This window comes from Pipistrellus kuhlii, unplaced genomic scaffold (genome assembly GCF_014108245.1).
Source record: "Pipistrellus kuhlii isolate mPipKuh1 unplaced genomic scaffold, mPipKuh1.p scaffold_m20_p_36, whole genome shotgun sequence".
Classification (NCBI taxonomy): Eukaryota; Metazoa; Chordata; class Mammalia; order Chiroptera; family Vespertilionidae; genus Pipistrellus; species Pipistrellus kuhlii.
Window position 1 is genome coordinate 5,770,456 of NW_023425536.1, and position 26,815 is coordinate 5,797,270.

General features: G+C 41.6%; 2 protein-coding genes across 2 annotated transcripts; one reads left to right on the forward strand and one right to left on the reverse strand.

The window, feature by feature from the left end:
• Positions 1-23: 23 nt before the first annotated feature.
• On the reverse strand, positions 24-22,675 carry LOC118732217 (zinc finger protein 169). The gene is made up of 4 exons (XM_045570740.1): positions 22,343-22,675; positions 8,443-8,569; positions 7,897-7,992; positions 24-274 (listed from the first exon to the last, which is right to left on the reverse strand). The coding sequence occupies exons 1-4, from the start codon at positions 22,373-22,375 to the stop codon at positions 63-65; spliced, it is 468 nt and encodes a 155-aa protein (XP_045426696.1). The 5' UTR covers positions 22,376-22,675; the 3' UTR covers positions 24-62.
• On the forward strand, positions 12,127-13,273 carry LOC118732216 (dnaJ homolog subfamily C member 8-like). The gene has a single exon (XM_036461347.2). The coding sequence runs from the start codon at positions 12,159-12,161 to the stop codon at positions 12,918-12,920; it is 762 nt and encodes a 253-aa protein (XP_036317240.1). The 5' UTR covers positions 12,127-12,158; the 3' UTR covers positions 12,921-13,273.
• Positions 22,676-26,815: the final 4,140 nt, after the last annotated feature.

Below are 26,815 nucleotides of genomic sequence, written 5' to 3' on the forward strand. Positions count from 1 at the left end.
GCCTTGTGTTTGACACATGTGGTAGAGGGACAGACTTTATTTGAACTGTTCTTAGAAAATCCTCAAGGTGGCACTAAAACATCGGAGTTGAGAGGCGTGGCTGGCTTTGATTTTGGCTTTTCAGTTGGGACCATTCCACTGCATCTGAGCCAAGACCTTTGCTGATGAGACCCTGAACTCGGGCTGTGAAGATGAGGACATACCCTCCCTCCAGCCAGAACCTGGGGTGTTTTTAGGGATCTTCGTGGATGTGTCCGAGGACATTCCTCACAACCTGCAGAAGCCCAATAGGAAAATTCCAAGTCAGCTGGAATTAAACAATTGACTTCTACGGGGACCCACATATAAAGGTGGTTTACCTAGTGTTTACCTCTGAGTCCTCACGGCTGTATTAAACAACTGGGGAGCCAAACTGAAGCACGTGTTGAGCAAGCATGTCAAACTTGCAGCCCACAGCTAATTTTTTTGCGGCCCAGCCAGTATAGCAGTATGTAGGAAACGTTTTAATAAAAAATTCGTAACTTAATTTTTACAATATCCTGTTATAATTATTAATAACAAGCTACAGTGTTCGCTAATGACTGATTACTATAATCGTGTTGCATTCGTTTCCCTTACTCGCCAGCGCACCATTTCTCTCCACTAATACTAATAGCAAATATTTTAGCAGCCGATTGCCACGTCATTAGTCTTGGACTAACTTGTTTGATGTGCACAACAAGGAAATATTTCACTTTCGGAGAACAAGAAAAATAGGTTTATTTGCATTACGCTTATTAATGTGTGAGATTATTCATTTTCTAGTAAATTAATGTTCAAGAAAAAATATTTTTATTAAAATGTTCTATTATTTTATGTTAACGATTACTCATTTATTTCAGCCCTTTGTATTCAACATGTCTCTATTGAAATAAACCTATGTTTCTATGAAAATTGAAGTTTTTGGTTTTTGTGGCCTTCATAAACTTAAACCTTGTTTAGTTGGCCCGTGTTAGACTTTGAGTTTGACGTGCTTGACCTAGAGGAGCTCATGTTATAAGCAGCACACTTCAACCCACTATATAACCTTCCTAGAAAATTTGTTCAGACTGTAGATATCCAAAGGAAGACTATAATTAAAATGGGTCTCAGTTGTACCTCTAAGGTCCATGAATCCAAAGAATCCCAGCTCCCCATTAATAATTCCTCAGAAAACATGTATAATTCATATGGAATCTCAACATGCAAGTATCTACAGAAATGGGGAAATTTGACTAAAAATGGTATCAGCTAGAAATGGCCAAAGTGGGGGATTTTTAAGACCTCCAAATTGATTTTTCTGCATGCTCAATTAGAAAAAGCCAGCTCTAAAATTGAACGAATGGGAAGCTTATCTTGATTGGAAATTAGAAACTTTTAGGAAAGGCTCAGCTAAAATATCGAGCAAGTTAATAAGAAAATGTAAGAGACTGACTCTGAACTAAAGAAGGCTTCCAAAGCCACTAAATGCCAAGACCTCATTCCTCCCCTTCTGCAGCTCCTCCACTATACCCTTTCCACTATACCCTTTGTTCTCCTCGCTTCCTTATACAGACTTGCCCTCCAACTCCCTTCTTCCTCCTCCTTCTCTCTCCCCTCTACTACCACTCCCTACTGACCAAAGGAAAAATTATAAAAATTCAGAGAAGATAATTCAGGGACTTTAGCAGCTTGTCTCAGGTAGAGGAAATCCAGTGATTGTATGTATTCCTTGGACTAGCACAGAATTAAGAAATCTAACCAAAGATTTCCCTGACTCTCTTCAGGATCACAACAGGTTTGCAAAGGCATTTGATTTAACTGTTAGGATATATGATTATGGCTATTTTGACCTATTCAAATTAATACACTTACACTGGTTTCTGAGAACAAGGCAATAGGATGGCTGAATCAGGTTTGCTGGCATATTCCTGTAGACGATTTTTTTGGGGGATTCAAAGACATTTTTTACATATTTAAAAAATGGAGACAGACCGGGGAAAATGCAGGTCATTATCTCACCAGTTTATCAAGCCATACCTAAGATTCTTGCCTGGAAAATGGCGTGGACCAAGATCTAACAATATAAAAGAAAGCCTGATGAATTAGTGCTAAATTTCTTTGAACATTTTGAAAAAAACTTGCAAACAATTCTCAGTTGTCTCCATACAGTTTTAAGAATCATCAAAATAATCCCTTAATTTGGCATTTTTGGAAGGACTAGATAAAGAGCTTGTAACTTTGGTCAAACAGCATGAAATGGCAGACAACCATCAGAACTGGCTATTCTGGCTGGTCAACTATCAACCTATTCAAAAGAAAGAAAAATATAAAGCTGCCAACTTTATGAACTTAAAGCTCCAACAATTAAGGAATCGAGTCAGATCTATACAGAGGTTTCTTAGACAAGAGCATAGAGGAGTCCTTTTACTATATAAAGCCAGGTCAGCATCTGGACTGTAGGAAAGTGAAATGAGATTTACAAAGAGTAGAAGAAGAGAAGCAAGCATGTGGCTGCTTTAAGGCCTATGAGTGGGTATTTGCTTACTAATACTTTAGGAGAAACTGAAATTATCACGAAAGGACAAGTTACTATGGTCCTATGTTATCCATTCTTAACCCTACCCAGCTAAGCTTCCCTGTCAGAGTAAAGCTTCTGTGCACATGGTAGGGATGTATGACCATCCAATGACTGTTTTTAAATCAGGACCTGTCTCCTTTAAATTAGGGAATGTTATGAGCCAACATATATTTTTACTGGTCAAGTCAGTCCCAATTTAGTGGGTAGAAAAAGATTTTCTTGAAATCCATGATGCCCACATATCCTTTTCCCAGGAAGGTGAAATGTACTAGTATTCAGGACTAAATCAATCAGATACTGAAACAATTGGGGAAATTATGATTTTAAAGGAACTTCCCACAAGATAAAAGTAATGTTAAAACTGAACATTTGTTGTAGTATCTTCCAATGCACCTTTGGATCCTTTCCAGTACAGATATTGTCAAGATCAATTCAGCCACTCCTATTAAAATAACTATTGATAATACTTTGCCTCTACCTAATATTTACCAATATCTTTTAAGACCTGATGCACTCTCTGGAAGCAAGCCCATTATACAAAACTAGTGGCCCAGTGCATGACATTTGAGCACTGGGGAGGAGGGGGAGGTGTGTGTCCCTCAGCCTGGCCTGCACCCTCTAGCAGGCCAGGATCCCAAGGGGCCTTAGTGCTCCCATGGAAGCAGGAGAGGCTCCTGCCACCGCTGCTGCACTCACCAGCTGTGAGCCCTGCTTCTGGCTGAGCAGCACTCTCCCTGTGGGTGTGCACTGACCACCAGGGGCAGCTACTGTGTTGAGCATCTGCCCCCTGGTGGTCAGTATGCGTAATAGCAATTGGTCATTCCACCATTCCGTCTATTTACATATTAGAGTTTTTATTAGATAGGATTAGTTAAAAAGGGGACTTATCATTTCATGTACAAGCCCTATAATTCTCCTATCCTTCTAGGAAAGAAGCCAAATTGAAAGGATAGAAATTTGTACAAGATCTCAGAGCTATACATAAGATGGTTATTCCAAGATATCCTGTGTTCTAAATCTACATATTTTATCAGCCATTCCTTGGACTGCCAATATTTTTCAGTAGTAGATTTATGCAGTGCCTTTTCTAGCATCCTAATAGAAAAAGACAGTGCATTCTTTCAATCCATTAAAATTCTCTACAGGTTTGAATGTTTCTTATGTTGAGAGTCTTCTGTATTAAATATGGTGACTGAGATAAATATGGTTAATATTGCCTTTATGGGAACCAATTCTCACCATTCATCTAATAATAATATTCATTCATTATAAATTTTGTGTTTAGCTAGTAACATGGCACATTTTAGTTAAAAGTGATTTGGAATTCTAATGTCCACTTTGGATAACCCTAAACTTTAACATGGTTTTAACCTATGGTTCTGTCTATCTGAAGTTAATGAAAAATCCAGAAGTTCCTGAATAAAAGCATAAATAAAAATAACACTTAATGATTTTCAGTGAATCAAAAAAATTTCTATGATATAGAAGAAAAATCAGCTCATAAACTCTTGAAAAATCTACAACTGCTTTTGGGCCGATTGATTATTGACATCAATAAAAGTACATCAATAATTGTACGTGAACTCAAAACTTTCCAATACAAAGAGAAAAACCAATGCCTGATGGCTCATTAAGGAAATGTTTCATTCTGTATCTGCTGGGTGTAGTATAAAAGCAGCTGTTAAGTGTATGGCCTTGGACACTGGCTCACAAGAGGAATGCTTCTTCTGTCACTGCTTTTAAACAATTTAAAGAATTTTAAGACTTGGTTCGTAAATGTGAAAGGTGGATGTTTTCAATGTTAATCAGAATTAGTCTCAAACTGAAACACATCTTCCTGAGTAACAAGCCTGCTGGCCTTTGGACTAAAACCACATCATCAACTCTCTCAAGCCTTCCTATGACTCCATAATAATGAAAACCAATTCCTTATATCCTTATTATACATTTCATGTGTGTGTGTATGTGTATGTGTGTTTGTGTGCGCACGCACGTTTGCCTAGACATTCCTTATGCCCCAGTCTACTGGGTTGAACAGTATCCCACCAAAACTCATGTCTGCCTGGAACTGCTTGCATTAAACACGTCAACCTTACCAACTAAACAGATATTGCTAGAAACTGTCAGAATAATCAAAATAAAAAACAGTGCTAACACCAAATGCTGGCAAGAATGCAAAAAAAAATAGATCACTCAAACATTTGCTAATCTATACATATAAAAGGCTAAGCAACCATCTGACCAACCATCCAACCAGCTGGTAGGTATGACTTGCACTGACCACCAGGGGACAGATGCTCAACACAGGTGCTGCCAAGCAAAAGCAACTTTGTAGAGTGGCCTCTCACAATCTGGGACTCCTCAGGGGATGTCAGAGAGCTGGTTTGGGCCTAATCCTCACAGGCCAGGCCAAGGGACCCCACCAACTGGAGGAACCCTCTCACTCCGCAGACGCCCTTTGAGCTGTGGTGCCATCCCAGGTGCAGCCGGCTGGGGAGGGACCATGGGAGGTTGGCCCCAGGGCATGTTTGGCCCGTCTCACCCAGTCTCGCCCCACCGGCCACGTTCTCATTAATTTCCTTTCAATGTGCACGAATCCGTGCACCAGGCCACTAGTAGGAATATAAAATGGTATAGCCATTCTAGAAACGGGCATGGTACTTTTTACAGAACTGAATATCATGTGACCTAGCAATTGCACTGTTGGTATCCACCCCAGACATGATAGCCTTATGTCCACATAGAAACCTGTACACTGATGTTTATAACTGTAAAAAACAGATATCCTTCAGTGGGTGAACAGTTTAACAAACTGGTGCATTCACACCATGCAACACTACTGAGCAATAAAAAGGAGGAAATGTTGATACGTGCAACAATTTGGATGAATCTAAAGAGAGTTATACTGAATTTAAAAAGGCAATCCCAAAGTAACTTATGGTATGATATCTTTTATATAACATTTTTGAAATGACAAACTTATAGAGACAGAGAACAGATTAGTGTTTGCCAGACAGAGGGGACAAGAGAGGGAGTTGGCTGTGGTCATTATAGGGTAGCACAAAGGATCATCTTGATGGAACTCTGTATCTTTGAATCTAATAGTATTTATATAAATATACATGGAAAATTTTTCAGAAAACCAAACACACACACACACACACACACGAGTGAAAGTAAAGCTGATGAAATCTGAATAAGGTCTGTGCATTGTATTAACAGAAATACAAGCCTGGATTAGCAACAACAACAAAAAAAAATCAATGCAGTTCACTAAATTAAAAAACTAAAATAACTCTCATCTAACATGGTCTGGGAGAGGATTCTGTGAAGCTGATAAAGGGCAGCTATAAAACTTACATTTAGGAGGAAAGCATTCCTCATAAGACCAGGAGCAAGGAAAGTATGTCCACTCTGACCATTTAAATTCATTCACTGAATTTAAATTCATTCGCTGAGTGTTTTTGCTGTGCAACGAGGCAAGAAAAAGAAGTTAAGAGATATTCTGAAAAAAAGTTAACTATATATATATATATATATATATATATATATATATATATATATATAGTTGTTTTTTTTTACAGAGGGTTAGAGAGTTAGAAACATCAATAAGAGAGAAACATTGATCACTGCCTCCTGCACACCACCTATTGGGGTTGTGCCCGCCACCAAGGTACATGCCCTTGACCATAATCGAACCTGGGACCTTTCAGTCCAGAGGCCGACGCTCTATCCACTGAGCCAAACCAATTAGGGCAAGAAAGCTATACTTATTCACAAATAACAAGATCATCTATGTGGAAAATCCTATGCCCCTTGCACAGGCACCTCACAGAGAGGAAACACCAGGCTAACCCATACAGGAATGCTCATGCGCACAGGAGAGCAAACGCTGAGGCTGCGATGGGGAGTGGACATGGGAAAAACGGGTCTGGCAGCTCCTGGGGTAGGTGGGGGTGTGGGAAGAGCTCAGCGCTGCTGCTGGAGTGTGCTGGGCACAACAGCCTCAGGCACAGTGTGGCACAGCCTCAGCAGGTTGCGGCCACTCGGCCACTCCTGCCAATGACCACTACCGCTATGGAGGCATCTGGAAAAACTCTTGCACATTTCTCCAAGGAAGTGACAAGAATATATAGCAACGTTATTTAACAGCCAAAAATTAGAAATAATTTAACTCTCTAAAAGAAAGGAATTTCAACTGCATTAAAATAAGAATGTTCATATAATGTAATTATGTAAGTTTTTTAAAAATATGAACTAAACCTACACATTATAATGTGAGTCTCACAGAAAGTGGGTGAAACGGCATGTTCCAGAGGGATGTGTGACATTAAATATTATGTGCAGAGAAGTTTACAAACATGCAAAACAACACAGTATATTAGCAATTTTAAACCTTTTCAACTCATGGCAAACAAGCTACTAAAACGCTGCAGCCCCCCAAAATAATTATTTTGCTGATCTGACTTAAAAAAAAAAAAGTATACTTTTCGTTCATTCACATGAGCTAACTGTTGTTGTGTTGGCTGTTGTCATTCTTTCATTTGGCAATCTAAGGGGGAGAGGTCAGTGCCCGGACTAAACAGTCCGGTGTGGCATGTTTTAAAAATGCTGAGGCACCGGTGTGCACGGGCAGGCGTGGCCTCAACCTGCTTAGGCTGCAGCGGTGCCTGCCTCACGCCCCAGCGCCGCTGCACACTGGTGGAAATGGCCGCTCTATATGGTTGAAGAAACCTCAAATGGAAAATGAGGGAAAAGGTCGTCATGGAAATGCTGATGCAGGCACTGAACTCTCAGAGACCGGATAGAGGAGCAAAATACCACCAGGGAAGCTGCGGGGCTGTCGCTGGACCTAGAATGTCCGTCAGGCTGCAGGGAAGGCACAGTGGTGCTCACCGCATAATTCTTTATTCCCTGTTGTAATCTTAAATAAACCATCATAAAATAAAAAAAAAGTTAACAGAATGTATGGCTAGAATCAACGCACAAAAGTGTTACCAGGTTACGAATAGTGAAGGACATTATCTAGCAGGGCAGAGGGCTTAGGCTCAGAGGGAAGTTACTTTGAAGATCAGGCCCAACAGGAAAAGCCCAGAACAGGGAGAGCCTGGGTGTGCTGCAGAAGGGACGCCACTGAGGGAGCGATGCTCCCGGGGGAGGAGGGCTCTGTGCCAGGGGCCCTCTCTGTGGTGAGCAGGGGGCATGGGAGGGGGGGCTGGAGGAGAGCTTCCCCCAGGAGCTCACAGATGCTCCCCCTTCCTCACCCGCTAAGCGCCTCACTGGCCTGGGTCCTTGTCCGCCTGGTGCTTCCCACTCACCTGGACAGAGTTCCTGAAGGCGTGCGCGCGCTCCTCGCCAGGGCCCGTCCCCTTGCTCCAGTTGTGTGATGCATTTTGGTTTGGAAAAGGCAACTCCTACTCACAGGAACAGAAAGCAAGGTGACCTTGGGTTAGCGGGTTAAAAGGCAATCAGAACTTAGAGTCAGCTGGGAATGCCACAGCCCAGAGGGGTGAGGAGGCAGAGGAGGGCCAAGGCTCTGGATGCTACAGAGTGACTAGGGAAGGGGGGCGGGTACCTCTGGGCCTAAGAGCATCAACTGACTCCCCTGCGCTTCACTGAACACAAATATTCCCCCTCTGGAAGCACCATCTCTTGGGAGGAAGGGGCCTGGCAAGTCACTTCCTGGGATGAGATGAGTCAGGTACCACATCCACACACCCAATAACTGCACTGTTTTCTAAGCAGGAGAGCCCAGACATTTTCTGGGGAAGTAGGGAAAATATTATTTTTCTTTCTCACCCAAAAGCCTGGCAGCTGCTGCCTAAATCTTGAAATGACCAAGACCTGAAAAGGGCTGACCTTACCTAGCGACACCAAATGGCTGTAGGTCTCCAGCATGACATCCCGATACGGGGTCCTCTGGGCAGGACTTAGCAGCTCCCGCTCTCTCTGTGTGAAGGCCACAGCTACATCTCTGAAGGCGATTGCTGTCTGTAACAGAAACACATCCCTGCTCACCCAGGAGCCAGCCACACCCAATCAGTTCACCTACTCTACTAGCCAGCCCTGAGGCAGCAAGAAGGCTGGTGTGGACACCTAGAAGGGCCCCTAGATCCTGCTTCTAACCTGAACCCGATGCCACGTGTCAACTCAATAACCCCCCTGCCCACGTGGCTGGTAAGTATATTTAGTTCTCTGTTCTGCTCCGCTGACCTCTAGTCCGTGGCACTGTCAAAGACAGTGCTGATAACTGTAGCTATACAGCAGGCCTTAAAATCAGCTGGTGTGATTCCTCCAACTTCATCGTTCATTTTAAAGGTATTTTAGCTATTCTAGTGCCAGGACCAGCCTGGCAGGTGAACCGGGAGGTAGGAATTGAGAAAAGAAAGAAAAACAGGAAAGCGGGATTGGGAGGACTACAGGTAGCCATTGACCGACCTTAACAAGTTTATTAATTGCGCAATGCTTTTTATACATAAGACACTGAATAGGAGGTCTGTCAAGAGGAATGCATTCTTTGTTCCTCTTAATCTCTAAAGGAGAGAGAGAGCCAAAGGCCAAATTCTTAGACAGTAAATCTCAGTAAATAATTACAGACTTCTTGGCAAGCCATGAAAGGTTGCTCTCATTCTACTGATAATCGCCATCCAAACAAGTCTGGGGAAACTGTGAGGGTAGGGGGCCAGCCTTGCTAGCCCCCTCGACTGCAAGGACCTTGTCAATTTACATCTTGTCACCAACATTCTAGGGCAGTGGTTGGCAAACTGCACTTGCAAGTCACATGACCTAGACTCTTGATTCTAATAATTACAGGCTGTTGTCGTTCCTTGTGATTAAGCCCCTATCCCAATGGTCAGCAAACTCATTAATCAACAGAGCAGCAAACCGCATATGGCTCTCGAGCTGCAGTTTGCTGACCACTGTTCTAGGGCATGTGCCTTTCCATATTAATTTTTTTTATAAGTTTTTATTGTTCATATTATTACAAATGTTCCTTTTTTTTACCCCCCACCATTGCTCTCCTCCACCAGGTTCCCACCCCACCCTCTGCCCTTTCCCCTCTCCCCATTGTCCTCATCCATAGGTGCACAGTTTATGTTCAGTCTCTTCCCACGCCCCCCTCTCCCCTTTTCCCCAAGAATCGTCAGTTCACTCCCCTTCCATACCTCTGATTCTATTATATTCAATAGTTAATATTGTTCATCAGATTTTTTTAATTTCCTTGGTTTTTAGATTCACTTGTTGATAGTTACATATTTGTTGTTCATAATTTTTATCTTTGTTTACTTTCTCTTCTGAAAGAACCCCCTTCAGCAATTCATATACAATAATTCTGGTTTGGCGGTGATGAACTCCTTTAGCTTTTTTTTATTAGTGAAGCTCTTTATCTGGCCTTCGATTCTGAGTGATAGCTTTGCTGGGTAGATTATTTTTGGCTGTAGGTTCTTGCTATTCATCACCTTGAATATTTCTTGCCATTCCCTTCTGGCCTGCATGGTTTCTGTTGAGAAGTCAGCTGACAATCGTATAGGTGCTCCTTTATAGATTACTACCTTCTTTGCTCTTGCTTCTTTTAATATTCTCTCTTTGTCTTTTGCTCTTGGAATTTTAATAATGATGTGTCTCGGTGTGGTCCTCTTTGGATTCCTTTTGTTTGGAGTTCTGTGCGCTTCCTGGACTTGTAAGTCTAATTCTTTCACCAGGTGGGGGAAGTTTTCTGTCATTATTTCTTTCAGTATGTTTTTGATATCTTGCTCTCTCTCATCTTCTGGGACCCCAATAATTCTGATGTTGGTTCGCTTGAAGTTGTTACAGAGGTTTCTTACATTATCTTCAATTTTCTGAATTCTCTTGCCTTCTAGCTTCTGTGGAGGAGTGTCTTCTGGCTCTTTATGTTCCAAATCTTTGACTTGATTCTTGTGATCTTCCCTTCTGTTTTTAGGACTCTGTAAAATATTTTTCATTTCAGACAATGTATTCTTTATTTCTTGTTGATTCCTTATCATTTCTCGATGACTCCTTATTAATTCTAGTTGATCTCTTTTCGTATCCTCATAGGCCTTATCCATCTTTTCTAGGAAATTCTTGAAAAACCTTATAAGCGTAGATTTGAACTCTATATCCAGACGCTTTTTGTCCTCCATTTCTTTCGTTTGTGATCTATTTTGTTGTCGCATTTCGCAGTTACAGATGGGACGGGGTTTCAGGGTGGAGCCTGCAGCTTTGGCTTCTGTCAGCCCCGCCCTATGCAGGTCCTTCCTATTAATTTTAGAATAATCTCATCTATAGCAACCAAAAAAAAAAAAGTCACTGGAATTTTGATGAGATTTGCATTAAACCTGTGTATCAATTGGAGGAGAACTGACATCTTTACTATGTTGACTCTTCAAGTCCATAAATCATGTTCTTTTGATTTCTTTCATCAACATTTGGGGTTTTCAGCACATGAGTCCTATATGTGTTTTAAGAATTTCTTCTTTTTTAAATTATATTTTTTGTTCCAGTGGCCATATGTTCATTGTTATGTTACAGAAGTACAACTGTTTGTATGTTTATCTTGAATCCTGCAACCTGGCTAAACTCACTTGCTAGCTCTGAGTATTTTTTCTCTAAGGCCCGTTGAGATTTTCTACATAGACAATTATGGCATCTGCTTATAGGGACAGGTTTATTTCTTCCCTTAGGAATGTCTGATTCCATTTCCTCTTCTTGCCTTCATTGTAGCACTTACAGCGCATTGCTGAATAAGAGTGGTAAGAGCAGACATCCTTGTCTTGTGCTTGATATAAGGAGGGAAACTTCATATCTTCAGCTTTAGGAATACTGAGATGACACATTACTCACTAGAATACCAAAGAAACAGAACATAATAATTTTTTGGCAGGAAGTAGAGAATTGGAACCTTTGGGCATTGTTAGTGATAAAAGTAAAATTGTGTTTTCTATGGAAAAGAGTTGGGCATTTCCTCAAAAACTTAAATGTACATTTTACTATAGGGTCCAGCAAAGAACTGAAAGCAGGGACTCAAACAGGTAGTTATTCACATTTGCTCAATTATGTACAGATAATTGTATATTATTCAGCCTTAAAAAAGGACATTCTGATACATGCTAAATTATGGATTAACCTTGAAGACATAATGCTATTGATATAATAAGTTGAAATAAGTCAGTCACAAAGGACAAATTTTTTTTATTCCACCATAATAGATACATAGAATAGGCAAATTCATAGAGACACAAAGTAAAATAGAGGTTACCAGTAACTGGGAGGAATGGGGTACGGGGATGGGGTTACTGTTTTAATAAATAGATTTTCACTTTGTGAAGATGAAAACATTTTTGAAATTGGAATGACAGTTGTACAACACTGTGAATGAACTTTATGCAATTGAACTGGACTAATTCCTCACTTGACATTCTTTATAGGTCTGTGACTTTAAGTAAAATGATGTATCATGAAACCAATTTTACCATAAACTAATTGATATAAACCACAGTTAAGTTCCTATAGTATCTCATCATTATAACAAAATGATATTAAATCAGAGAAGAGTCACGTGGTGCCTGGGCCGGGGAAGATGGCGGCTTCTGGGGAAAGCGGGGCTTCGGGCGGCGGAGGCAGCACGGAGGAGGCGTTTATGACCTTCTACATTGAGGTGAAACAGATAGAGAAAAGAGATTCAGTTCTAACATCCAAAAATCAGATTGAAAGATTGACCCGTCCTGGTTCCTCCTACTTCAATTTGAACCCATTTGAGGTTCTTCAGATAGATCCAGAAGTGACAGATGAAGAAATAAAAAAGAGGTTTCGGCAGTTATCCATTTTGGTGCATCCTGACAAAAATCAAGATGATGCTGACAGAGCACAAAAGGCTTTTGAAGCTGTGGACAAAGCTTACAAGTTGCTACTGGATCAGGAACAAAAGAAGAGGGCCCTGGATGTAATTCAGGCAGGAAAAGAATACGTGGGACACACTATGAAAGAGCGAAAAAAGCAATTAAAGAAGGAAGGAAAACCTACAAATGTAGAGGAGGATGATCCAGAGCTGTTCAAGCAAGCAGTATACAAACAGACCATGAAACTCTTTGCTGAGCTGGAAATTAAAAGGAAGGAGAGAGAAGCCAAAGAGATGCATGAAAGGAAGCGACAAAGGGAAGAAAAAATTGAAGCTCAAGAAAAAGCCAAACGTGAAAGGGAGTGGCAGAAAAACTTTGAGGAAAGTCGAGATGGTCGTGTGGACAGCTGGCGGAACTTCCAAGCAAATACAAAGGGGAAGAAAGAGAAGAAAAACCGGACCTTCCTGAGACCACCAAAAGTAAAAATGGAGCAGCGAGAGTGACTCCCTGGGGTCACAGCCACGGAACCTTTGCCCAACTGTCTCCCCTCCTGCTTTGAAGGACTCATTCTTTCCTCCCACTTCCACCCCAACATAGATAGTATTTGCTTTTTAGGCCATTTTGTTTTCAATACAATTTAATATCAATCAGAGTAATTCTTTTGTACATTGAAATGAGGGGCTTGGTTTAAAAAGAAACCTTCCTCACCCCTTACCCCTAGGCCAACCGAGATTGGAAGGTGCCACCACGGGCTGCCTTCTCCTCCCTGGAACTTAATGTTTTTACTCCACTGGATTGCCCAGTTAGAGGCTTCGTGTAGTTTGTGGAAATCACCCAATTAAACATGTTGCTTAAAGTGGTGTTGCTGTGACTTCCGAGACAAGCCTGGGCCACCTGGGGAAGCCCCTCTGCTCCACTGTCTCCCTCTGGGGGTGGCATCCTGCAGAGCCACAGGTCCGACGGGGAAGGCAGTGGGCGCACAGAGCGGTCGCCTGACACCCTGACACCCTGGTGTTTGGCACGTGCTCTTCCATCTGACTGACCAGTCAGCGTGGCATGAAGCTCTGAGCTTCACTTCCCAAGACCTGCTCACTTCCCAAGAGCTAGCTGTCCTCCCTCTGACACCATGTGTCCTAGCCTGTCTGCATTCATTAGTGGTCGTATCCTGTATGTGTAATAAATTTTTATACCCTAAAAAAAAAAAAAAAAAAAAAATGATATTAAATCAAAACACATTAATCAAAGACCTAATATATATTTAAGAATTGTTAAAATAAGAAATTTTGGCCAAAACTGGTTTGAGCATCATGGATAGAGCATCGGCCTGTGGACTGAAAGATCCCAGGTTCGATTTCAGTCAAGGGCACGTACCTTAGTTGTGGGCACATTCCCAGTGGGGGGTGTGCAGGAGGCAGCTGATCCATTATTCTCTCCCATCGATGTTTCTGACTCTCTATCCCTCTCTCTTCCTCTCTGTAAAAAATCAATATATCTTGAAATATATCTTAAAAAAAAAATTTAAATGGTAACTAGGAGGATCCAAAATGGCTGCATAGGTAAACACCTAACCACAGCTGCACACAACAATTTCAATAAAATACAACTAAAAGAATTTTAAAAAGAAATTTTGTAATATAAATGTTAACAATTAAAAATTAGCTCTAGAATTTTTGTAGATTGCGAGGAGACACCTGGAAGGGAATGAGGAGGACAGGAGACGCGGAGAAATGGAGGCAAGACAGGGTTCTGATCAAGCCTCAAATTTTATTTGTTGTAGCCGCAATATATGTACACAGGTAGGGGGAAGTTTCCGCGGAGACATTCCAGGGCGGGGAGGGTTGTGTATCAGCAGGATGTGCCTGCAGGGGAGGATACAGCAGAGATTCTCCGGGGCGGGGCGAGTTTCACAACAGGTGTGCCTTGCTCGATGGCCAGATATGCTGCTAGGCATTTAGATTGTTTCTAGTTAACTGCCACACCGCAGCTTGTCACATGAGTTCTGGTAAGTCAGAAACTCAGTGTCTAAGATGGAGGTTTCTTTTAAGATGTAGTCACTAATTCTTTTTCGGCTCCCAACAGTAGATGTCCCTAGAAAATTGAGCAGTTACCATCTGTTACTACTGATCTGTGCTTTTCAGAATGGTTGCTAAATTTTGTCAAATATTTTTTACTGCATCATCTGATATAATCATGTGGTTTTCTTCTTTAGTCAATATTGAGGGTTATATTAATTGAATTTCAAATATGGATCCAGTTTTGTATCCTGAAATAAATGGTCCTTGGTAATGGTATATAGTTACTTTTACATATTGTTGAATTCAATTTGTTAATACTTTAAGGATTTTCACGTCTATATTCATGAGAGATGTTGATCTCCAGTTTTAGATTTCTCTGTTGTCCTTATCTGCTTTTGCTATCAGTTTAATTCCTGCCCCATAAAGTGAATTGGAAAGTGTTCCCCTCGCTTTTATTTTCGGGAAGAAATTATATAGCATTGGAGTTAAGCTTCCTTTAAAAACGTGGCATAATTCTACAGTAAAATCACCTGGACCTATACATCTCTTCTGTGGGAAGTTTTTTGTTGTTGTTGTTTTTTAAACATATTTTATTGATTTTTTACAGAGAGGAGGGGAGAGGGAGAGAGAGTTAGAAACATCAATGAGAGAGAAACATCGATCAGCTGCCTCCTGCACACCCCCTACTGGGTATGTGCCCACAACCAAGGTACATACCCTTGATTGAAATCAAACCTGGGACCTTTCAGTCCACAGGCCGACCACCTATCCAGTGAGCCCAAACGAACCAGGGCTCTTCTGTGGGAGTTTTTAAATTACAAATTGGACTTCCTTAAAGGGCTGTTCAAATTATCTATTCCGTATCAGGCAAGTGAAGGTACTTTTTGTTTTTCAAGAAATAGGTGCATTTCATTGAAATTTCCTGATGGCTAGAGTTGAGTAATATCCCTTTTTAAATTCTTGACACTGGTAATTTGTGTCTAACCTCTTTTTCTTAGTCTTGCTCAATGTTTATCAATTTTGTTATCAAAGAAGCAGCTCTTATTTCATCTTTTTTCTCTATTTTTATTTTTTCAATTTTATTGATTTCTGCCTTTATAATTATTATTTCCTTCCATTTGTTCACTTGATTTTGCTCTTATTTTTGTAGGTGAAATGTGGTAGCAATCATACTTGGGTAAAAACTGCTGTTTGAATTTTAACCTTGCTATCTGACTTCGACCTTCGATTACTTGCTTAAACAATAGGGTAGTTACAGGAGATTGACTCCCACTGACTCAGTAGCTTCAGGGGTAGAAACTATAGATAAGCTTTAGTTCTGCTTTTGTATTATGGGCAAGATAGGGCCACATTCCAATGTCCAGCAGGGTGTGACTGGGAACCAACCCTGCAGGCTGTCCCCAGTCTTTAGAATTTAGTCTTTAGGATTTAGGAACAGATAAGGACGGCCAGTTCTTTGTCCTGAGGGGCCAATCAGGGTTAGCCAAGGCAGTGACATCACCACCGACCTGAGTAAAACCCCTGGACTGGGCGAAATTTGCTCTCTTCCGACATGCTGCCAGCGTGAGTGGGACAGCCCATGCTAGCATGGAAAAGGCTCTTTTGTTTATTGCATCGGACTCGGCTCCCTGGTGGTCCTTGGGGATCATGACTGGAATCCCCAGCCAGGACCATGAGGGACCCCCATTCCGGAGAGCCTGACTGGCGGCAGTAGGTGTGTGTTTGTCGGTGTTTTTGTGTAAGCGCTCTGGAGGGACTGCCCCTCCATCGGGGCTCTCACCTGGGTGTTTGCTGGCTGCTGCGTCAGCCAAGGTTTGAGCCCGGATTCGAATCTGTAATAAATTCTTGCTGGCTTAATCAAATTGGCTTCGGTGGTCCATCTCTTGGGGACTCGCTCCGTAACAGTAGGTTCGTAGGAAGCTTTTGGTAAGGTTCTTACGGTGGAAGCTGAGATGACTGACTTAAGACATTTCCGGTTTCTAACATATACACTTATCCAGTGCTATAGGTTTTACTTTCAGGGCTCCTCTAGCTGCATCTTAGTTTGATATATTGCATTTCCTTTTCATGTATGTTTTTATTACCCTCGAAACTTGACTTTTTTGATTCATGGATTATTCCTTCTAGTGTATCATTTCTTTTCTAAATGTTTAGAGAATTTTCTGTGAACTTCCTCATATTGACTTCATTGTGGTCAGAGAATACACTTTTGTATGATTTCAACTTTTCAAAGTTTGTTACAGTAAAGAAATTTTTATTTTGTGTTGTGTTGTTTTATAGCCCAGGATATGTCTTCTTGGTGTATGTTTCTGAGGGCACTTGAAAAGAATATGTACATTGCTATTGCTGGGTGGAATGTTCTGTAAATGTTGATTAGATTCTGTTGTTTGATGGTGTTAAGTTCTTACTGATTTTGGGTCTAGCTATTCTACCTTTGACAGAAAGATATTTATGTCTTGGATTGTTGACTTGTTCATTTCTCCTTTCAATTTTCTGTTCTCCTATTTGAATCAGTTATTTGATGTGTATACATTGAAGACCATATCTCTTCCAGGTGAACTGGCCCTCTGTGGCTGTAACTCTCCTTGCTTTGAAGTCTACCTAAGCTTGTATTCATACAGTCACTCTCGCTGTATTTAATTAGTGCTTACATGATGCACCTTTTTTATCCCGTGTTTTAACTACACTGTGTTTGAAATTCCATTTAGATAGCACATGATTGTTGTTTTAATCCACTGTGCCAGTCTCTTTCAGTTGATGAACATTCTAATTTTGTTTCTCAGTTTTCTTTTTTTAAAAAAAATTCCTTAAAGTATTACATGAGTCTCCTTTTCCCCCATTGACCTCTCCTGCTCCACCTCCTCCCCCAAGCACAAACCTTCTGTCTGCATCCATTGATTTTGTTAATATGTATGCAAATTAACAAATTTTGGTTGATCTCTTACCCCTCTCCCCCACCCCTGTCTTCCCTCATAAGTTAGACAGTCTGTTCAATGCTTCTATGTTTCTAGAAGCATCATTCTATTTTTGTTCATTGGTTTATGTTGTTCATTATATTCCACAAATGAGTGAGATCATGTGATATTTATCTTTCTCTAACTGGTTTATTTCGCTTAGCATAATGCTTTCCAGTTCCATCCATGCTGTTGCAAATGGTAAGAGTTCCTTCTTTTTTACAGCAGTGTAGAATTCCATTGTGTAGATGTACCACAGTTTTCTAATCCACTCGCCTGCTGATGGGCACTTAGGCTGTCTCAGTTTACTTATTACATCTGGTGGGTTAACTTGAGTTTTCCCAAAAATTGAATTTTGATTTACCTATAATGTTTTTTAGTATATCTCTTTATTTAGCATTTTTTAATAGTTGTTCTAGGACCTAGAATCTATGTGATGCATTATGTATACATAACTTATCAATCTCCTGCTCATGTCATTTTACCAGTTTGAATGAAATATAGAAACCTTACTTCCCAATACATCCTCTTTCCCTTCCTACTTAAAATGTAACTTTTTAAAGTACTTCCTTTGTATACATTTAGAATCACATCAGGCCACGTAGTTATTTTTGTTTCAATCACAAAATTACTTTAGGAAACTCCTGTATAGGAGGAGTGCCTCCTGTGTTTACCCGATTTTTCCTTCCCGTGTTCTGTTTCATCCTGAGTGTGTCAAGGGTTCCCAACATCACCCTTAGGTTGACGTTCATTATGAGGAATCACAAGACACACCATACAGTTGTACGCATGGCTGCAGTTACAACAAAAGGATACAAAGCAAAAGCCACAGAGAGGAAACCAGGAACTAGAATCCTCTCCCAGTGCAGACGCAAGGACTTGTGACAATATGTGTTAAATGTTGTCTAACAGTAAAATTCCTAAGAGGCTCAGTATTCAGCTGACTTAATAGGAGCCGGCCCAGAGGTACCCTCTGCCTAGCACATAGTATAAATCGAGGTCCTGTCAGTTCTGGGAACCCTGCCAATCCTCCTGAAATGCCGGGTCCTGATGCAGCCAGAGGGTGACAGCCAGTAGGACTGTCTAAGGAGAAAGGTGGCAAGCCTGCTATGCTCATTCTTTGCTGCGCATGGATGTTCCAAGGTTTCCTCTTTTATTGTTTCCATTTGTTAATAAAATTGCCTTTATTCATTCTCCTGGAAACAAATTCCCAGTTTCTTTCATCTGTGAATTTCCTGATCTCCCCCTTCACTCATGGAAGATGTTTTCATTTGGTACAGGACTTGGCATTAACCATTCCTTCCTTTCAGCTCCTGAAAAACACTGCACCCTTTCCGTCTAACCCGTGGTTTCTGATGAGAAATCCACTGCCCTTCTAATAGTTTTTCCCCCAATGAGAAAAATGTTTTTTTGTGTGTTTTTTTTTTCCTGGCTCCTTTCGAGGTGTTTTCCTGAGGTTTAGTCTGCAGAAGACTCATTATAAAGTGTCTTGGCATGGAGTTCAGTGGGTTTACCATGTTTGATATTCACGAGGCTTTATGAATCTGTAGGTTTACGTCTCTTGCCATATTTGGGGGGTTTGCAGTCATTGATTTTCTAATAGTTTTTCAGCCCCATCCTCCTTCACTTCTTCTCCAAAACTACAGTGGCACACAGGTTAGGTATTTTGTTATATTCCCACAGTTCAGGAGACTGTTCATTTTTTCTTCAGTATGTTTTCTCCACGTTGTACAGATTGGGTAATTTATGTTGTTCTAACTTCTTTTCTCTGATTTCTGTTCCCTTGAATCTGCTCCTGAGCTTTTCTTCAGGTATGTATTTTTCAGTTCTGAACGTTCCATATGCCTACTCGTAATAACTTCTGTTTCTCTGCAGAAGTGTTCTAATGTTTCATTTATCTTAAGTGTGTTCTGTGAGCGGAACTGGATACCCCGTTGTCCAATTGGATGGACTTGGTATTTTTCCAACTGAATGGACGTGGCACCCTTGCTGAAAATCAGCTGACTATCTCTGTGAGGGTTATTTGTTCTGAGCTCTCCATTCTACTCTGCCATCTATATTTTTATCCTTTTGGCAAGACAACGGTTTTCTAACTGTTTGTAGCTTGGGACAAAGTATTGAAATCAGCAAGTGTGAATCCTTCCATTGTTCTTTTTCTTTTTTTAACTGGTTTTGGCTATTCAGGGTCCTGTGAGACTCCAAATGAATTTTAGAAAAGATTTTTCTATTTCTCCAGCACACACACACACTTACGGGGATTTTGATAGGGATTGGATTGAATCTATAGATCACCTTCACTGCTGCTGTCATTTTAGCAATATTATCTTACAACCCATAAGCATGGGGAGACTTTCCACTGATTTAGGTCATCTGTAATTGCATCAATGTTTTCTAATTTTTAATGAGCAAGATTTTGCCTACTTGGTTAAATTCACTACTGAGTATTTTATTCTTTTTGATGCTATTATAAATGTGTTTTATTTGTTTTTTTAATCTTGTTTAGATAGTTCACTGGAAATGTATGGAAATACAACTGACTTTTGTATGTTGATTTTAGATCCAGAGTTTCACATTCAGTGTATTCATAGGTTTCTTTCTACCCCTATGAATTTTCACTTGTGGATTCCCTGACACTTGCTGTAAAATTTGACTAAAGGTTTCTTCACAGTCACAAGATCTATGGGGTGCTGTGGGCTGACTGTGTCCTCCCAAAATCATATGTTAAGCCCTAACCCCCAGTGTATATCTGGAGATATTGATACCATTGTAATTAACCTAGTTATTAACAACAGGAAAAAAGAAAGGGACAAACAAGAACAACTGTATAGTCCTCTTCAGGTCTGTAGCCAGCTCTTTTGGGGTCTCCCCTCCCTCAAAGCCAAATATTATAGGTAAGACATTTGGGCAGCTTCGCCAGGAAGCTAAAGCTTTACACTCTCCCGGGAGCCACCCGCCTATTCCCCACAGAGCACTGGGGGCGGGCTGGACAGGGAGAATAGACACGTGCCTGGTAAAGTCGGGGTGACATAGGGAAGGAACTTGCCTGCCATTCTCACCTGAGAACAGGTCACTGGTCAGAATGGGCGTGGCTGCTGCAAGGGTGCTCAACAATTTCAAGAATCCTTAAATGTGTAATTTCTATGCCTCAAACAACAAAGAGCAAAACAAACCCCTTTGGTTCTTTCATTCTTTCAAAATTAGTTAATCTTTGGTCTCTTTATTAGAGTGTGTTGAGTGCCTGACACTCTTCCAGGTATGGAAACTTCACCTTAAAAACCAGCCCACTCAGGTGCTCTTGCCTGGTATCAGCTTTTCACCAGGAAGCGAACCAAAGGAAGAAGTGTTGTCACAGACAGGATTAAGCTCAGGGTATGCTAAGGGTCCATGGGAAGTGGCAGAGTAGGTATGGGGAAAGTAAGCTGGTACAGCTTCTCCATCAACACTGTAAGTGGTAAAGTGAAACGTACAAAATAACAGTTTCCCTCCTACATTAGGGAACATTCTGAGTTGTATACACTATATACACATTTTTTTTCCTCGGGGTCTTCAAACTACGGCCCGAGGGCCACATGCGGCCCGCAGAGTCTGATCCGGCCCACCAGGTTTTTTGGGCAGTGAGCGCAGCCGAGGTGTTACAGTAGGAATTAGTAGCTCATATAGTCCGGCCCTCCAGCTCCCTGAGGCACCATGATCTAGCTCCCACTTTAAAAAGTTTGAGGACCCCTGCAAGGTATAAAAGATTTGAAGATTGAGGGACACATAGCTCTCAATGATGCCTGATAACATCAAAACCAAAGATTTTTAACTTGCGTAGTAATAGGAAAATATCTACAATATGAGCCCAGTATTAACATGAAGTTTAGATCTTCTTGGAAAAAAAAAAAAAAAAGAAAGAAATCTGCCTTCTTAACAGAACAGGCAATACAAATCTGAATGAGCACAGTGACGCTATGCTGAGTGGCTAGTATAGCAGCACAGAGTGCCCACGGAGTCTGTTCAGGCGGCCAGTAAATGTTAACTGCACCAGATTACGACAAGCTCCCATGCTTCCTGAGAGATTAGACATCTTCCTATCCATTCCATTATACACTTCCAAACCCTTCATTTCAACATGGCAAACTCTTTCTCAAAACCCTTCAAAGCACATCTTGCTCCAGGTTCAAGTCCATACTAAGCCTGGCTTTCAGGAGTCTGAACTGTCTCCATCCAGGCTCAGAGGAGGAGAAGGCAAAGCCTTCAGGGGCATGGCAAGTAATGAGTGGAGTGAAGCCGGCACTCGGCCTTGGGGCAAAAGGGCACGACTACTCAGTGGAGATGCTGTTTGTCTCCAGCCACTAGCCATCTGCCCAAGAGTGTAGCTGTAGGACAGCGGGAAATGATCTGTTCTCAGAGAAGTTGGCAATCCAGACCTTTAGGTGTAATCTCCCAATGTGTGGAAACTCATTTAAATATGAAGCATGTGTCCAGTCAAACTAAATCTATCTGAGTCACAAACAAAAACAGTCAGCACCCTTCCTTCCACTCAGAAAACTGATGTGACCCAAGGTCACTGGCAGCTCCAAGCTTCCCATGCGGTGAGTCACCCAGACTGAGACACACTGTGCTTCCAGCCTTTATCAACAGAAAGGCCTTCCCTCAGCTCTTCAACTTGCCAAGTCCATGGGGGGACAGAGGGGAGGCGGAGGAGGCAGTCACTTCTTCCCTCAACAGCATTCCTACACTTTATTAGGCCCTGGAGTCACTGGGCACTTAAGCACGAATATCCAGTATTTTTAATTTAACTGCAATCAAAGTTTGATACTTGGTAAATTGCTGAGTCATGAATGAAAAGGCTCCAGGTAAGATGGGCCACATTCCAGGGTCAGGGTTGGGTATTGCCTAATACTAGCAAGATATTAGGACAAGAAAAGGCCATGGGGCCATCTGCAAGAGCTGGAAAGAAATTTCAGGACTCACCTTATCCCTGTCTGTCAGGAGCCCTGGCGCCATATTCCTGGTTGCTGAGTGCTCTTTCTAGAGAAGAGTCAAGTGGCAGGCAGAGCTGAGAAAGAGAAGAGCAGTGGGGGGATGCTGAGGAGGGAGGTCCCATCTAGCACCCCATTTCAGCCCGCATGAGGGGAGGTATGGAAGGCCGTAGCTCACCCTTAACCAATGTCCTGTAAATAGGGCCCCAGAGCTGGGCTGCCGTGGGCTCATCCCCAATGCCAGGCTGGGAAGTGAAGCCACAACAGCTGGTGAGACTTTGTCACTGTGCGGACTCAATTAAGAGGAAAGGGCCTCAGAGTGGCCACAGGTGAGCATTCACATTGAGAAATACAGGGACTATCTGTGGGATCCCTTAACATGACCCGCGTGGTTCAGGGCCCACTCAGGGTCCGGCTTCTGGAGAAGGCCGCACACCAAAATGAAGAGAGAGACTGGAAAAGACTTAATTTGGGAAAATGGGGGCCAGGCAGGAAGTCCACCTCTAGTGGGAAGACTAACCCTTCTCTGGCTTTTAAACATTCCTTTTATTGAGATTCTGAAACAAAGACATCTCTAAGGCAGGAAGTTCCAACAATAGAAAATCAATTTACATTTACATATGATTAACAAATTAAAGTTGCCTCAAGCACCACTATCTCAACTAGACAATGAGTTGATAGCTCTGACCATTCAGAGCCATCAAGGTTGGCTAGCTCTTTTTACATTTTATCTCCAGTGACAATCTTAGGTTTCTGTTCCCTGCAACTGTCATAGTGAAAACAGAAGTTCCGCATCCACGTCTGCCCTGAGGCAGGAAATTAAAAATAGAGGCTCCACAGAATGCAGATTTGGGGTGGGGGTGGGGGTGGGGAGACTTGAAGCAGGATGGAAGACATAACCTTATTTCAACCTCCTCCCCACTTACCGTATTTTTCGGACCATAAGACGCACCGGACCATAAGACGCACCAGTTTTTAGAGAAGGGAAATGAAGAAAAAAAGGTTCCGAAACAAATAGTGTCCTAAAATATTTTATGTGCATTAAAACCCAACATCACAGTCATAAACACATGTAATCAACCCTGTAAAGTAAACAGCAGCATTTAGAACCATTTTAGAGCTGGGCAAGCACACAGAGACCACACAGAGCCGGGCAAGTAAAAAAACTTTTTTTTAAAGTATATGTGTAGGCTATATTTGGACCATAAGACGCAGGGACTTTTCCCCCCCACTTCTGGGGGAAAAAAAGTGCGTCTTATGGTCCAAAAAATACGGTATATCCAAGATTAGCTTCCCAAAAATTGAAATATGTCTTGATTAAGAATGGCAGTCAAGCCGAAACCAATTTGGCTCAGTGGATAGAGCATCAGCCTACCGATTGAAGGATCCCAGGTTCAATTCCAGTCAAGGGCATGTACCTTGGTTGTGGGCACATCCCCAGTGGGGGGTGTGCAGGAGGCAACTGATCAATGTTTCTCTCTCATCGATGTTTCTAACTCTCTATCCCTCTCTCTTCTTCTCTGTAAAATATCAATTATATATATATATATATATATATATATATATACACCACACACACACATACATATATAAATGGGCAGTCAGCAAATGGCCCAGATCTTCAACAAATCAATTTCGTAAAGAAGTTTTTAACAGGAGAGATTTTTCTTAATAGCAAGCTGCATAGGAGATGAACCATTCATCAGATGTCATGTATAGGACTTTTTTTTGCACATTTTGGACACTATGAATGACAGCTGGGTATTAAATTATGATAGAGAATTATTGTGAATATTATTTGGTGTGATCATGATATTCTAGATATAGAGAAAATTAGTCAAGAAATTCAGGCGGGAGGATCCAAGATGGCTGCACAGGTAAACACCTAACCACAGCCGCACACAACAATTTCAATAAAATACAACTAAAATATAAAATGGACATTATCCAGAACTACAGGAAAGTCGACTGACTGGAAATTCTACAATGAGAAGCATGGAGAAAACCAGAAGGAAGAGCAGAGGAGCTGTAAAAGCCTAAGAGGAAGCATTCAGAGAGGACAGAGCTGGAAAGGAGGGGGATGCTGACTGCCTGGCTGGCGTTCCCTAGTGGGAACGAGATAAAGCTCCAGACTGTGCTGAGCCCCAATTCCGACTGCTCTGAACCCCAGTTCTAAGCCAGACCCTGGGGACCCAGGCTCAAACAGAGGGAGCCTGGACTGTGAGGCGGAACCCCTGGGGAGTGGCAAAAGGCAGAGCACCTGGAGGTGCACACATTGCGCGCAGAGAAGGGACGGTTGTTTGTGCCGCGGGATTAACCTGGCGGGAAGGAAACAGGGGCTCCAGACTGCTCTGAACTCTACCTCCAATCCCACTTCCTACTGAACTGAACCCCAGTTCCAGGCCCATTGGGGGAGAGACTGGACTGTTTGGTAGCAGGCGACACTCGAGTGCACCTCACTCTCAGAGGTTCTTGCAGCAAGTACTGAAGGATCCTGAGGAATACTGAGACTCAGGAGCCACATAGAGCGTGGCTGACGGAAGCCAAGGCTTTAGGCTCCACCCTGAAACTCCGCCCCATCAGGGAAGCTGCGAAAATGCAGAGACAAAGAAATAGATCACAAAGGAAAGAAAGGGAGGACAAAAAGCGACTGGATATAGAGTTCAAAACCACACATATAAGGCTGTTCAAGAATCTCCTAGAAAAAGCCGATAAAATAAACGAGACCTATGAGGATATGTAAAGGGATCAACTAGAAATAATAAGGGATCAACAAGAAATAAAGAATACATTGTCTGAAATAAAAAATATTATACAGAGTCCTAAAAACAGAATGGAAGATCGCAAGAATCAAGTCAAAGATTTGGAACATAAAGAGCCAGAAGTCACTCCTCCGCAGAAGCAAGAAGGCAAGAGAATCCAGAAAATTGAAGATAATGTAAGAAAACTCTGGGACAACTTCAAGCAAACCAATATCAGAATTATGGGGATCCCAGAAGATGAGAGAGAGCAAGATATCGAAAACATACTGAAAGAAATAGTGACAGAAAACTTCCCCCACCTAGTGAAAGAATTAGACTTACTGTACAAGTCCAGGAAGCGCACAGAACTCCAAACAAAAGGAATCCAAAGAAGACCACACCAAGACAAATCATAATTAAAATTCCAAGAGCAAAAGACAAAGAGAGAATAAGAAAAGCAGCAAGAGCAAAGCAGGTACTTACCTATAAAGGAGCACCTATACAATTGTCAGCTGATTTCTCAACAGAAACCATGCAGGCCAGATGGAAATGGCAAGAAATATTCAAGGTGATGAATAGTAAGAACCTACAGCCAAAAATAATCTACCCAGCAAAACTATCACTCAGAATCGAAGGTCAGATAAAGAGCTTCACCAATTAAAAAAAAGCTAAAGGAATTTATCACCACCAAACCAGAATTATATGAATTGCTGAAGTGGGTTTTTTTGGAAGAGAAAGTAAATAAAGATGAAAACTATGAACAAGAAATATGTAACTATCAACAAGTGAACCTCAAAACAAAACAAAAAAAATTTTTTAATTTGATGAACAATATGAACTGGTGAATATAATAGAATCAGAGGTATGGAAGGGGAGTGAACTAACGATTCTCAGGGAAAAGGGGAGAGGGGGGTGCGGGAAGAGACTGAATAAAAACTGTGCACCTATGGATGAGGACAATGATGGGGGGAAACGGCAGAGGGTTGGGTGGGAACCTGGTGGAGGGGAGCAACAGTGGGGGAGGAGGGGAAAGAGGAACATCTGTAATAATATGAACAATAAAGATTAAAAAAAAGAAAGAAATTCAGGCGAAATACTGAGAGGTGAATTGAAAAATTTGTAATTTTCTTAAAATGTAGAGCCTTTTCTTAAAATGTAAATGAGAGTGTGTAGCAGCCGACTATGGTGGGAGCACCTGACCATAAGCACGAGCTAAATGAGCAGCCTTTTAAAAAGGAGTTTTATTATTCTTGTGTTGTGGAATATTTTGTTTTGGTAGATGTTTAGTCATTTTAATTTTTAAAAATGTTTAAATTTTTAAATGAACCATCTGTTACCATTTTTTGTATTCACATTAATGGTTTTGTATTCTTAAACTTCATGCATTTCTACTTTTTATCCCCATGAGCTGTTTATTACTCCAAAGTATTTCCTCCCATGGAGTCCTTTTCACCATCTTCTTTTTATTGGACAAATAACTTGCAATTTTATTCCAGCTTTTCCTCTCCAAGCTCTCCTGTAGGGTTATGCAGTCTCTGTGTGCTCCCCTATATCACAGCCCAGTTGTGATGAGCAGGCAGAGGAGACCCCCAGCCCAGCTCTGTCCATCCGACCCTGCCAGACTCATAGAAACAGAGAGCAGACTGACAACTGTCAGAGAGACTGGGTTTTGGGGGGTTAAGTGAAAGGATGAAGCTCCCCCAAAATACTCAAAGACACAGGTA

Excerpts from the sequence above, each read along its gene's own strand:
- LOC118732216 (XM_036461347.2), top strand. The coding sequence starts at position 12,159 with ATGGCGGCTTCTGGGGAAAGCGGGGCTTCGGGCGGCGGAGGCAGCACG.
- LOC118732217 (XM_045570740.1), bottom strand. The coding sequence starts at position 22,375 with ATGGCGCCAGGGCTCCTGACAGACAGGGATAAG. Across the intron at positions 7,993-8,442 it reads CAGCCATTTGGTGTCGCTAG|GAGTTGCCTTTTCCAAACCA; the intron begins GTAAGGTCAGCC and ends TCCTGTGAGTAG. Across the intron at positions 275-7,896 it reads CCTTCAGGAACTCTGTCCAG|GTTGTGAGGAATGTCCTCGG; the intron begins GTGAGTGGGAAG and ends GGGCTTCTGCAG.